The following is a 14,178-nucleotide window of genomic DNA, read 5'->3' on the forward strand; positions in this document are numbered from 1 at the left end:
TTAGTTTTTGGAGAAAAGAGAAAAACAATGAAACCTACGCAATTTTTACAGTTGGTAGCTTTACTGAAACCGTTAGGGTCCCCTATCCGTGGCCTCTATGGAAAATAGCAGCCTAAAAGCAAACGTACTCACACTCTACCGAAAAACCTTGCTGGCCTAGTTCCACCAATTCCATTAATGTAGCAGAGGCCCAAAGGCAGGTGACCTGATTAACAAAAAAAGCACTTCTAGAAAGTGCTGAACTTTCTAATCAAGAAGAAAACTAGTGGCAATAACTTGAGAGGCTTTGCTTTTAAATGGAGCAGCAGCCACCTTCCTTATAAGACAAAATACTTTTCAGGCCCAGGATAGAAGAAAGCAGATCCAGTGACCTCACCTCCTGCCCCCAGTGCTAACCTCTCCGAAGTTGTGGGGGAAAAAATCAGACAAACCAATAAGACTAGTTAAAATGATACGTGGCACAAAGAAAATTACAGCAGTTACCCCTTATCCACGGTTTCAGTTATCCGCAGTCCACTGTGGTCCGAAAACATTCAGTGGAAATTTCCAGAAATAAACAATTTATAAGTTTTAAATTGTGTGCCATTCTGAATAGTGTGATGAAATCTGGAACAGGCCCTCTCCGGCTGCTCAGGACATGAATCATCCCTTTGTCCAGCGTATCCACACTGTATACCCACTTACCCGGGAATCACTTTGTAGCCCTCTAGGTTATCAGATCACTGTCAAGGTATCCCAGTGCTTGTGCTCCAGGAACCCTTCTTTTAGTTAATAATGGCCCCCAAATGCAAGAGTAGTGATGCTGGCAATTCGGGTATGCCAAAGAGAACCTGTAAAGCACTTCCTTTAAGTGAAAAGGTGAAAGTTTTCTACTTAAGGCAAGGAAAAAAATTGTATGCTGAGGTTGCTAAGACCTACAGTAAGTTTTATTACAGTATATTGTTATAATAGTTCTATTTTTAGCTGTTGTTAATCTCTTACTGTGCCTAATTTATCAATTAAACTTTATCATAGGTATGTAAGTATAGGAAAAAATCTAGTATATACAGGCTTGGGTACTATCTGTGGTTTTCGTCATCCACTGGAGGTCTTGGCATGTATCCCCACGGATAAGGGGGGACCACTGTAACTCCACTGCAATTACCTTAACTATCAAGGAAAGACTACTCTGTACCATGCTTTAAGGCTGCAATCCCTAAATCTCTCTTTGTACATCTTATGTGTTACTGACAAGTCATCTAGCTGTAGATGGGACAAGCTCAATGTATATACATCCTGCCCAAGGCTTCCCAGAAGTGACAGGGTGGGAACTCTTTTTTTCTAAGTAACCAAACGATAAATCGCTCCTGGCTGCAACCAACAGTCAAATATAGATTCAACAGAAGCCAATTTTCCTAGTCACACATCCTAATTATATAGGCAATGACTGAGTTGTTACATTACTTCCTGGGACTAATTATTGTTTCCGCAACAGTTAAGATCCTTTAGAAGCACAGAAGGTTGTATCTGCCTGAAAACTCTGCACGTCTCTTGTCCAAAATAACTCAACTATTTACTTTAAGGAGAAAGAATTACATCTTAGAGATTTTTTTCAAGTGCCTTTGTGCCTCGGCCCATTTCCACTTGGATCCTACCTGGGTGCACTCTAATAGAGGGAACTACATCTCCCAGGCTCCCCTGCCAACTGATTTCTTGGTATGATCCACCAGCGGGAGGCACTGATAAGGATAAGAGGCAGGACGAGGGGGGAAGCCAGGTAATGCTCTCTCTTACTTGGTCTGAGTTCCAGCTGCCACCAGACAGCTCTTCTTTCCATGCTTCTAGCTCACACCAGAAGCTCAGGCTTCTGGCCTTTGATGACACCAGTACCTTCTAATTTCCTTAGGGGCACAGTAGCTCCCAGGTGTTGCTAATCTCTGGGTTGCCTCCCCTGCCCATGTACCTTCTCGGCTCTTGTATCACGTGTGTAACCTATTCCATATACTAAATTCCCTCTGCCTGTATGGCCTGTATGAACAGAAACAGTGGTTTCTGTTTCCTGACTGGTCCTTGACTTTAAAATATATTTTAAAACCTAGCTTTCCTAAGAATTAAACAAATATTCAGACAACCTGTAAAAGATTTCTCCTAATAGGAAACAAAGGGTTTATGGAGGACAAAACCAATTCATTTGTTTCAACAAATATTTACCAAGGGCCTGATGTGTGCGAAGCGCTGTTCTAGGTGCTGGAAACACCAGAGCAAACAAAACAGGCACCAACCCCTGCCCTCATGGAGCTTGCATTCCAGTGGACATGTTAGCTGTGGCCAATTACAATTTTAAAAAATTAACCGATACAGGGATATCTCTTTAACAATAGAGGAATTTGGTAAAAGTGAATTAACTTTAAGGTCTTCTACTCTGCACAGACTTGGTTCCTACCTTTTCAATGTGGTATGCTGAACTGTCACATTCCAGGGGCCAATACAGAACTTCTTCAAAGTTAGTGTCTACTTAAACTGGCCACTTGCTCAAATAGAAGTACAATTGTGATAAGGATTTAAACAGATACAATAACAAAAGGCAGTGTATGCTTAGAATGTAAATAGTATGTGTGTTTTATGCAGATTCTTGCTTGGCATCTTTTTCACGGGGGATATCATTTGGAGGAACTGAGTCTGAGTCCATTTAATGTCACTTTATCTTTGTCTAGAACACAGGTAGAGTCCATCAACATAATACACAAAGTCAGCTGCAATGTACATAATGAGTAAAGTGTTACAGTCATCAACTGCAAGATGTTATTTCCAAGATGGAATTTTCAAGCAGAAGAATAGAAACAGACAATGACTCAATGACAAGTGTGCCCAAGAAAGCTGCCACCTACACACCATAATGACATCAGATGAAAAATGCAGAAAGAAAGCAGTTTTCTGATTTATTTGAAAGCAACAGATCTGTGTACTGAAGAGTGTAGAACAGAAAAGTGCACTAAGAGACGTGGCTGCAGCTACCTGTCTGCGCACCCTAAGCACTGAGCAACCGAGAGCACACATCAAATACCCAGTGTCCTTAGACTGCTTGAGTATAAAAGCATGTTCGGCCTCAAAAATCAATGTCATCAACTCCAGAAATGATATAATATCTACCACTGGCATTTCCCTAGACTTTTCTAAGATAATTCAACGCATTTGTGAAGGTATACTTTCATAGAGATCTTGTGGGCACAATACTCAGACCTTTCTTGCTACTCAGCAATTGGAAAACATTTCATGTCTGCAATATTTATAATTCCATTTGAGTAGCAGGTGGACTTCCAATACTATGGGCTTCTTATACAACAGGGAGTCTAATGCATATTCACAATCTCAGTACCATACAGCAAGTCAACTACAGGGCTAGAATTCTAACCCTATTGGCCCCTGCCTACCTATTAAAAACCTTATCCCTCGCTGCTCCCAGCATATAGTCAAAATATACTAAAGAATCACACACACACATATACACACAATACAGCACATCTTGGAGCCTTTGCACATTCTGCTTCCTCTGCCTAGAAGGCAAAATCCCCTGAATTCACCTGGCAAGGTCATGCTTATTCATTCCTGACACAGCCTACTTGTCTCTTTGCAGTCACAACTTCCTGAGGCAGACTTGTTTGCCTTCTTCAATGCTTTCATTTCTCCCTGTACACAATGCCATAATGATAATTATTACATTGCATCATTTATCTGTTTACACATCTGCTGCCCCATTAGACTGTAAAATCCTTGAGACCAAAGACCCTATCTTTTAATCTACAGATCTGGTCCAGTGTCTGACACACAGTAGGTGCTTAAGAAATATCTTCCAAATGAATATATGTAGTGTGGGATTGCAGGCTTGCAAAGAGTTCCCCCAAAAGACAGGACATTTTGTACTCTCTATCCCACTGCCACGGAATGATATTTAAAGGACAGGGCAAATGATCAGGAAAGTATCTCCCAGGGAACAGGTTTAACAAGTTAATATTAAAAGACAATGTAATGGGGACTTTAATAAATCACTTTCAGTAAAACTGTGTCATCTTAACCACGACTGTCAGAGTTAAGGTGCATTAGCTGTAGAAACCCAGAAAGTTATTTGATCTTGGCTGGAGAAGGGTGTTTAAGAACTAGAAATGGAACCAAAACTTCTTCCGTTGTCTAGATCTGATGGAATTTTTTTTTAATCTCTCAAAAGTACCATGGATACAGCTAAAATAATTAAAAATTGATAAGAATGTTCATGTTCTAAGGGATGATATAACAAGCAAAGATTTAGCTATCAACAGAAAACAAAAGTAAAGGAAAACTAGAGATTAATTCACCGGAGTTAAAATTTAGCACTACTATTAGAAAATTTCTACACAAAGATTCCCTGGTTTAATCCTTCAGGCAAGTTTGAAGAGTCAGGAAATATCCAGGGACCGCCCTCAAGGGTACCATAAAGCACATCTGCAAAAATGCCAGAACCCCCATATATAGGAAATGGTTTTGGCTTAAAGACTAGGGAATTATTGGGTGAGTCATTCTAACTGTGGCTTCCAGTAACCAGAGTATTTAAGGGAATACAGTCAGCAAGTAAAATGAATAAAATCAAGATAAAAATAAATAAGATCAGCAATGGTAAGAATACATAATGCTACATTTGTGGAACCCTTTAGTTGGCGAGGCGCTTTCATCTTTCAAACGAAGAAAATTAAACCGAGAAAGTTAGGTGGCATGCTGGAGGTCACAAAGCTAAAACTAGCAGAGTAAAGGAGTTAACTAGATGTTCCAACATCAAGTCTACAGCCCCTCCCACTACTCTGCTTCTCCGTCACCTGAAAAGTGGGCTTATATGCACTATGGATGGGCCTAAGACACTTTCTAAGATGCCTTCAGTGAGAACAGATATCTTCCAAATCACTTCACCATATCTTTGAACTTAATCAAGATAACCTAGGTACAGCCTTAGAAAATGCCTTGAAAGAATGAAGAAGCTCCTCGGCGTGCATGGAGAGAGACTCTTCATGCTTTCCATGTTATAGCATTGACTGAAAAATGTGGGGTGCCATGAACTGTGGGTAACATGCTACTATTTGCATAGAAGCCCTGCAAAAGAATATATTTAAACATAGTTGTTTGTCTACGCATATATTATCTCTTAAAAGTCACATAAGAAATGACCAACAGTGATTACTTCCAGGAAGGGAAAATGGTGGCTAAGGGATCAAAAGACAATTTTTCAGCGTACATATACCCATTTGGATTTTGAACTAAATGAAAGCGCTACTTTTTTCAAAAAGTAAATTTAAATTTAAGAACATACGATGGGAGCTGCAACAGCGGCAATGATTAGGTGATTCGAGGTGAAACATTTCAGAGATAGGATGTAGTAAAAGCAGCAAAAAGTAAAAAAATTATTACAAAGTTTCTGTGAGACTCCAGAATTCCATGTGGTGTTTCACAATCAGAAGTAAACATTCCTCAAGACCATCAAATTTCTTCCATTCTAATTCTTTTTCTCATTAAACAGCTCTCAATTTTTTACGAACCTTGATACTGAGAAAGGAGTGTCCCGATAGTGGACACAAGTATTGAGGTCATCAGAAAGGTAGATCTTTTCATGGTAAATAAGATAGTGTCTAGTCTAAACCAGTCTCTTAAGAGGCTGATTAGGAGTTATTCCAGGCACACTGATAAAATGTGGAACTGCAGAGCGAAAGGCTAAACCTTGGACCAGTACGACCCCACCAAGCATCTACCCCAAAATGGGACTTAGCCTCAGCAAGGTGGAGTCACTATTAACATAGCTGGAATTTTCAGTATGTTTGTCCTATGTTTCATCACTACATAACTCTGTCCAAAAATTTACCAGAAAGGTAAATGAGGAAACCACATCTTTGGGCCTAGAGCAATTCATAGCATTTTTTAAAAAGGCAGTACCATAGCTGCTTCCTTTCCCCCACAAGGATCACTTCAATGCCTGGGAGGTCCCAGAAACTGGTGAGTCTTGTGCTCAGGAGAGTTAAAAACCCCAGGACCAACAAAACTTGTACTACGTAAAGAGAACACAAGTTTGTTCTCTAATCTGATGCAAATTACATATCTAAAGATAATATCATTTTTAAATAACTATAAGATTTTAAAAAGAAGAACAATTACCAAAGAGTTATTCTGGAACATTTGAAAACACCTGCTCACAGATCTGTAGTCCAGGACCACATCATCTGATTTAATATTAACGGATTAGCAATCACTCACCAGGTCCTGGACAATTAGCTCTCAATTTTCTAAGTAAGAAAGGACATGAGACCTACAGATAAATAAACTCAAATCTAAATCTCATTTTAGCCAACAGTTTTTAAACTTGTCCTCCCGCTACATGTATTTTTAACCAAAGCTAACAGGTAATTTGATGCTAGTGTCTCTTCCTTCCACGATCTAACAGTCGTCCACAGGATCACGATAACAACCAAAATTAGGGAAAAGGAGGGGGAAAATGAGTGAGAGGGATTGAAAGAGCAGAAGAGGCTAGATAATTCACAAACTGGATCAAGTAATAAAGCTTACAAGCCAGCAGTCACTAGTTCTCATTAACAATTAACTAATGTTTCATTACCTGATCCCCAGTAATGCTATGGATAAACAGCAACAGACAATTTGAAGGGAGGAAGTGATGAATCAATCTCTCTCTTCCATATGCTATATTTTATTGGTATGAGAAATGAGGAGGTGGAGGGGAGGTACTAGTCATCAAAAGGTTAGCTGACTCCTCAAACCTAGCAATGCTCCCTCCAGTGAGCTGCTTCACTGTGACTCAAGACCTGTCAACTGAGGACACAAGGGAATTTGAGAAAAGCCAAGAGATGCATTCCTAAATTTCAAACTGAATCTTCCAACAGATCTAGCACAAGGTCTAACAGGAGTCAACTATAAGAAATTAACCCGCCCAACACAAATTGATTCTGAAGTACTTTTTAAAATGAGTTGTTGCTAAATGTAAAAATTCAGGAAAGAAGTCCGGGGACCTGCTTTCCTAATGGCACATGCCATTTATTTATTGGTAGAGGGCACTAAAATATACTACTAGAATTCCAAACCAATGTATCACTCCCCTGCTCTCCTTACATAACCTTATTTTTCTAAAATAAAAGGTAATTAAGTGAAAGCATCAATTAAGCATGTACTTCCTTTCTCAATATTGATAAATACAAATACATTTGAATCTTGTCGTGTACTCTACCCAATATGCTATATGGCGAACAACCCTGGCAAATCCACTGCATTAGGAACAAAAGTAAATGAATAATAGCTCCCAAAATATAACTACGTATCTCTTTCTCCCCAACCAAAGGGAAACAATTTTTTCCAACTCCTCCAATCATACTCCAAAGAATTCAGAAAGAAAACAAGGAAATAAAATATCTATAATAGCTTCTATCTATAAATTTGGAGGGCAAACATTTCACTAATAACCATGCTTTCCTATCATACTGATTTTTAACTGTATCAAATCATGAATCTTTGAGGGCACAGAAAACAAAGACTAAATGGCTCTGCCAATTTACAACGATCACATTTCACCTTTAGAAGGATAATCACCATGGAAGCAACACATTTGATGCAACCCTTGCTTCCTTCTCTCCACTGATTAATCGGATCCTGCGCTCCAGCCACAATCAGCTAGTTTCTGCCACCACACACACTAGGCCTCCAACGCACTCCACAAGCCAGGGCTAGGCTGTCTAGAAATCTGCACCGTGTCACTGCATAAGGCAGCTTCCCACTGCACACATCCAGGAAGAAGAAAGCCACCTAAGCTCTGTCAGATCTCCGCGAGGCTGTAAAATGACAGAAGGAGCTGCTAACCAAATAGCAGGCAGCCACCATCACCACCTTTAAAGTCATTTAAGCAGTTTTCTTCCCCGTCATCTCACTTCCCTCCTCCCCCTCTCTCCTTTCCCTCTCTCTCACGCGCGCGCGCGCGCGCGCACACACACACACACACACACTGCAGTTCATCCCCAGCTTTGCAAGTGGAAGGCTGAGAGCCCTGGGCTGCCTCTGGACTGACAGTCGGCCCAGAACTCATTCAGAGCCCTGAAATACACACATTCTCACCTGCACACACCAGCCACTTCCCCCCCCCCCCCCCCCCCCCCACCGAAAGACACTCACCCTTGCCCTCGCGACCTCTCCCCACACCAAGCCCGGCGCTGCAGGACACCCAGTAGGCTTATCAGCAAGAGCAGCACGCGTTACCATTTAGGATGCTCTGGGCCGCCTAAGCTCCAGAAACCCCCTCCCCACCCCGGCCCCCTCCCAGGCACAGCCCGGAGCCTGGACCCCTCGCCCTCTGGGAGGGATGCGCTACCTTTAGACTGGCAGTCCGCACAAAACTTGTTATCCTCCTCCAGCAGCAGGTTGGCCAGGACCGCCTGGTACCGATCCACGTCCTTCACCGACTTGCCCGTCATGGCCAGGGTGCCGGCGGGGGCAGAGGGCGACGCGCCCTCCTCGCCCCCAGAAGCCCCTGCCTCAGTCCGGAGGTGAGGACTCCCGGTCCCGCGCCCAGGGGCACCTCCTGAGCGGGGGAGAGCCCTCTCCCCCCGCCCGGCGCCCCTTCTCCCGGCAGCCGCGCCCGCCCCCCACTCCGCAGCCCCTCGGTGCGGCGCCCCCTGGCGGGCTCAGGGGAAGGCCCGCGTCCAGAGAAGGATGCGGGACCGGTGGCCCTCCACCCCGAGAGCCCCAGGAGCTCTCGAGCCTCCTGCGTGCCGGGCGCAGAGACGACCCCCGGGCCTGCCTGTCTGCGGGTCGTGCGTCCCGCGCCTCGGTTTCCCTGGCAGCTGCCGCCCGCTCGGCCACCACCTCGGCTGCCTACTTCCGGCAGCTCTTCCTCCCCACCGCCACCCGGCCCAGCCCGCGCATGCGCCCCGCCCCCGCCGCTTCGTCCCGGGCTCTCCGCCTCTCGGGAACCAATCCGGGCAGAAGTGGGGGGCGGAGCTTTGGGGGGGAGGAGGGAGGGTGGACACGCCCCCTGCTTGTCCTTGGAAAAGAATGAATGGAGCCTGGCAGAAAGAGAGTGGAGGGAGTGGAAGAAAGTGAAGGCAAACCACAATCAACCTTTGCTGAGCTCTTACTATGTGCGAGGCACTGTGCTGAGCGCTTTACATGACCTAGCCCAAGATAATCCTCAAAATGTCTCTGTGAGTTAAATATCGTCCTTATGTAACCTGAGGGTTGTGGATACTCCAAAGTCCTCCAGCTTATTCCTTCCCTCAACAACCAAATAGAAGGGCTCAACCCCTAACCCAGGATTAGAGAGACATCACAGCCACCTCAAATTTTCAGAAGATTCTGATCACCTCTCACTTGGAAGGCCTGCTTCCGCTGAATCTGGGTTCCCCTGTTCATGAGCTTTCCTCTTATGATTACTGACATCTTTGGACATTGTTCTGCCTGCTGCGTAGACATTTTGTTCTTTCATTCCCTAAATCCTCCCCAAACAGTGCACTTTTGTGCAGCAGACCTTTACTGAAGGTTATTTGGAGAGGTGAATAGAGAGCAGGGGTGATTGCTGGGAAACAGAATAGGCAACCATTTAAAAACCATTATTAAACATCATTGTCCAAAGCCACCTTTACTACAGAGAATTTCTCAAGGGCTGTCCTTTTCTTTAGGGCGCCACCTGGCGTCTGCAAAATGTTTTCATTCATTCATTCATTCACTCAGCAAATTGTTACTGAGAAACTTCTAAGTATCGGGCACTGTACTGGGGGAGAGGAACAACATGATCCAATTAGTGCTTTTAAAAGATCCCTCTGGATGCCCTGGGAAGATTGGACCAGGGAAGGTGGCAAGACCAGATGCTCAGAGTAGTCTTATCTCTAGTGAAACCCTCTCCTTTATCTCTTACCTTCTCCCAAGACCAGGCTTCCCTTAAAACTCATCAGAGAAAAACTAAAATTTTCTGTTACTTTATTAATCAAAACAATTGAATTCTCTGTCTAGCCCTCTTCCTTTCTAGCCATGCCTAGTATCTAGGAGACTTGATTTTCATAAACACACATGTTCATCATGGTATTTTTCCTAAACAAAATCTCAGTTCTTTCTCTAGAAGGAATTCTGCCTTCCTGCTAAGATAATTTTCTCAACCTGCAACCAGTTTATAATAATTTTTCTTACTTTAACTTAACTTTTCTTGCTTTAACACCTATTTTATAAATAAGCAAACTGAGACTTAGAACAATAAACTCTCTCATCTAATGAGGAGTAGAGCTGGGATTTTTTTTTCTGCTTTTTCTCCCCAAATCCCCCCAATACACAGTTGTATATTTTAGTTATGAGTCCTTCTAGTTGTGGCATGTGGGCTGCCGCCTCAGCATGGCCTTGTGAGCGGTGCCATGTCCGTGCCCAGGATCCGAACCAGCGAAACCCTGGGCCGCGGAAGCAGAGCACACAAACTTAACCACTCGGCCACGGGGCCAGCCTCAGAGCTGGGTTTTTTTTTTTTTTTTTAAGATTTTATTTTATCCTTTTTCTCCCCAAAGCCCCCCGGTACATAGTTGTATATTCTTCGTTGTGGGTCCTTCTAGCTGTGGTTTGTGGGACGCTGCCTCAGCGTGGTTTGATGAGCAATGCCATGTCCGCGCCCAGGATTCGAACCAACGAAACACTGGGCCACCTGCAGCAGAGTGCACGAACTTAACCACTCGGCCACGGGGCCAGCCCCCAGAGCTGGGGTTTTTAACTTAGATCTTTATGATTCCAGAGCCTTAGTATTGTCAGAGTTTTTGCTCATGTTATCTTTTATAATCTCAGAAAGCCCCATAAAAATAGGTATTACCACAACCATTTTTCAAGAAATAATGGCACAGAGGCTCAAGTTGGTGAAACAGAGCCTCAAAATTACCCAGCTAATTGTGGTAATTGTGCCTTAGTTCAGGTCCTTTTCATCTTCATCTCTTCATTATGCAAATAGCCTTCCTGCCTTAGTCTAACCCTAGTTAAATTAATCCTTCACCGCACTCGTGAAAGAGAGCTTCATAAATGGCAAACCTCCATTGAATCCCACCCTCTTGCTAAAAGTCCTTTAGTAGCTCTCCATGATCTATGGCGGTGCTTCTTAAATTTTCTCATCTTGTAAGAGATTGCATAGCCTGGTGGTTAAGGACACAGACTCTGGGAACAGAATGACTGGGTTTAACTCCTCAGCTTCGCTTTCTATCTGTGTGACTTTTATCAGGTTACTTGACCTCTCTGTGCCTTAGTTATTTCATCTACAAAATAGAAATGATAATGATACTGATAGTACCTATTTCATAGGATTGTTTGAAGCTTAGCTGAGATAATGCCTAAAATATATTTAAGCACAGCTCTTGGTATATAGTGAGTGATAGACCATTAACGCTCTTCACTAAATATTGCTGGCTTTCTGCCTTCTGGGACATGATAGGACTTTATTTCCTGGCCCTCTTCTGGTTGGAGGTGGCCAATGAGTTTGAGCAGAAAGGATACGTGTCATTTTATGCCTGAAGCATTTATTTGCTGCTTTGAGCGTCCTCTGATTCTCTTTCCCTCTGGCATGGCAACCATCAACGTTCAAGACAGTGGTTCTCTTGTCCAGTTTGGAAAACCATAACAGAACACCACAGACTGAGTGACTTATAAACAACAGAAATGTACTTCTCATGGTCTGGAGACTGGGAAGTCCAAGATCAAGGCGCCGACAGATTCTGTATCGGTGAGAGCCCACTTCCGGGTTCATAGCCGGCGACTTCTTGTTGGCTACAGCAAACTTCTCTTCCAACAACAAACATTTTTTTGAAGTCTTGAGTTTTGCCTTGACAGTTCTTACAAAAATGTCCCTTCTATTCCATAATGTGACTCCGTTATCTTATCATAAAGCTGTTTTGCATTAATTGCCACCAGAAAGAAGAGTTTCCCATCTGACTCAGTGGCTAGTGGACACAGTTTGGTGGCACCATATCTATGGATTTCAGAAAATTGAGATGAATGGAAGAGACCTGACACCACATTATCACACTCAACTTTTGGATGATTCCTCTTCTTCATCTTCCTGCCAGAGTATTTTGGAACCCCAACTCACATAAATAAGAGGACAAAATAGAAACTGGTTTAAAAACTATTATTTTAGAGTAACCATGGTGATAAAATGCCTGGAATACTACCAAAAGGGTGGTATGGCGAATATTTTTGGACTATTGCTATTGAAAAATTTCATTAGTGTGTCTTCTTGCTAAGAGATCAAATCTCTTGAGTGATATACTGAAACAAAATAGTTTCTAATCCACTGGTCAGCCACTTTCCCTATTCAGGGTAATACTCTTAAAATGACTTTCATTAAGAAAGCAGATAATTATGCTCCCCATTTGACTGCTAGTTCTGTACTGTTTGTCACACATATATGAACGAGGGTTCTCAAATGAACTCATAGTCCACTCAATAACTGTGTTCAGCCAACTCTCAAGCTTCTTCCTCGGTGCAGAGAATCTGTGACTGTTTAGAAGCCTCCACTGCCTCGCAGTGGACTAAGCATTCAGCCTTGTATCTGCTTCAGAAGCCAATTCTTTGAGCCCCACAGTTGAGTTACATGCCCCTCCTCTCTTACTCCAGCTCCCATTTGTCCATTTTCACAACCTGATACTCTTCAAAGAGCCTACATTTTCCATTGCTGATGGAGCCCACTGTGAGAAAGCCTGTGTCTATATCAATGGCACTATTTTTTGATGCTCAAAGCACCAGGATTCCTTGGTCAGTAGTCATCCTTTGCAAAGACAGAGAGAATGACGTCTCCCCAACTCTGTGTCACACCTTATTGTCTAGTCCCCAAATTACTTGTGTGCAGTCTCACAAGGTCTTTCTTAAAGACAGTTTGGCTGGCTTTGAACCTCTGCCTCTAACCTAGGGGCTCAGGCCCACTGCCAGGGACCCAAGGGGTCTGATGGGAACAGACTTCATGCCATACAACCCATCATTTGCCTTGAGACAACGGGTGACCCTACCTCTACCAAATGTCTCCCTCTTCCCTCTTCTTCCCTAGTGTCACAACAAAACCTTCCACGAATATCAACCGGTACAAATTCTGGGAGGAAGCAGAGTTGTCTCTACCAGCAATGTCTGAATCCCAGCCCATTGCGATTTTGCCATGTCGTCCATAGGTGCATAATAATGACCAGACATCATATGTGCATTGAAACTATGTAATAATGCAGGAGATGGATGCTTACATCCATAGTTCTTACATTTTCAGGGCCTAGGAGGGACTGAGCAAGTACACCTGGCCTGGGCCTACTCTGGAGACCCTGTCATATAACGATAGAAACTAATCCCTTACCCAATAGTGGAACACTGGAGGAAAAGACAAGATCCTGAATTTCCAGAAAGGAAAAAACAAGTCACATAAAAAGGATCAGGAATCAGAATGGCAGAGTTCCCAACTCTGGAAGCCAGGAGACAATGGAACATTGCTTCCAAAATTCTGAGTAAAAAGAGCTGCCAGCCCAGAATTCTATACCAGCCAAATGATTACTCTAGAGGCAGTGTTGAATAAAGACAGTTTCAGATATGCTAGATTTCAAAATTTGACCTCATGTGTTGGCTGCGTTCCATTGCCCCTCCATAGCCACTCTCCACCCTTCACCCTGCTCTGTGCCCCGAGACACAACCTCTGTGCAAGGGCATCACCCCAGTTCCCCATACACTGGCTGCTGGTTGGATTCAGCCAATGAGAGGCACGAGCAGGAAATCAGAGTGGAGGGGCAGAGAGAAGCTGAGTTATTTATTTTCTCTGCTCTCTTCCTGCTGGCAGAACCACCACATCCCTGAGTGACAGGCAGAGTGCCTATGAGGCACTCCCCCTGCTACAGCTGTGGCTCTTACCACGTTCTGGGAAATACCCTCTCCTCTTGCCTGTTCAGGCTTTGGGGGTAACAGCTTTCTGCTGTTGCTGGTCCCAAGGTACATCATGTCCCTTGTTGGCTTTTTTTTAACGCTGTTCGTACTTCGTAAAATGGTCCTTTCTTCAATTTTCTCTTTCGCGTTGGCCATGTGCTTCCTGTTGAAACCTAACCGATTCACCTTCTGGACATGCTTTGTCAAAAATGACAGAGCAAATCAAGAAAAAGGGAGACAGCAAATCCAGAAAACAGAGCATTCAATGCTGGAAAAGGA

At 43.5% G+C, this 14,178-nt stretch overlaps 1 protein-coding gene across 2 annotated transcripts in view; it reads right to left on the reverse strand.

Annotated features, from left to right (window-relative positions):
- Positions 1–8,878, reverse strand: part of SMAP2 (small ArfGAP2) — a 44,886-nt gene extending 36,008 nt beyond the window's left edge. Inside the window, exon 1 of one of the 2 annotated variants that reach the window (XM_046662698.1) lies at positions 8,360–8,878. In XM_046662698.1, the coding sequence (XP_046518654.1) occupies positions 8,360–8,462 (103 nt within the window). In that variant the 5' untranslated portion in view covers positions 8,463–8,878. Of the gene's footprint in view, positions 1–7,587; positions 7,619–8,359 lie in introns of those variants that run through there. The other variant, XM_046662700.1, reaches the window with a different exon arrangement.
- Positions 8,879–14,178: the final 5,300 nt, after the last annotated feature.

This window comes from Equus quagga, chromosome 5 (assembly GCF_021613505.1).
Source record: "Equus quagga isolate Etosha38 chromosome 5, UCLA_HA_Equagga_1.0, whole genome shotgun sequence".
Lineage (NCBI taxonomy): Eukaryota > Metazoa > Chordata > Mammalia > Perissodactyla > Equidae > Equus > Equus quagga.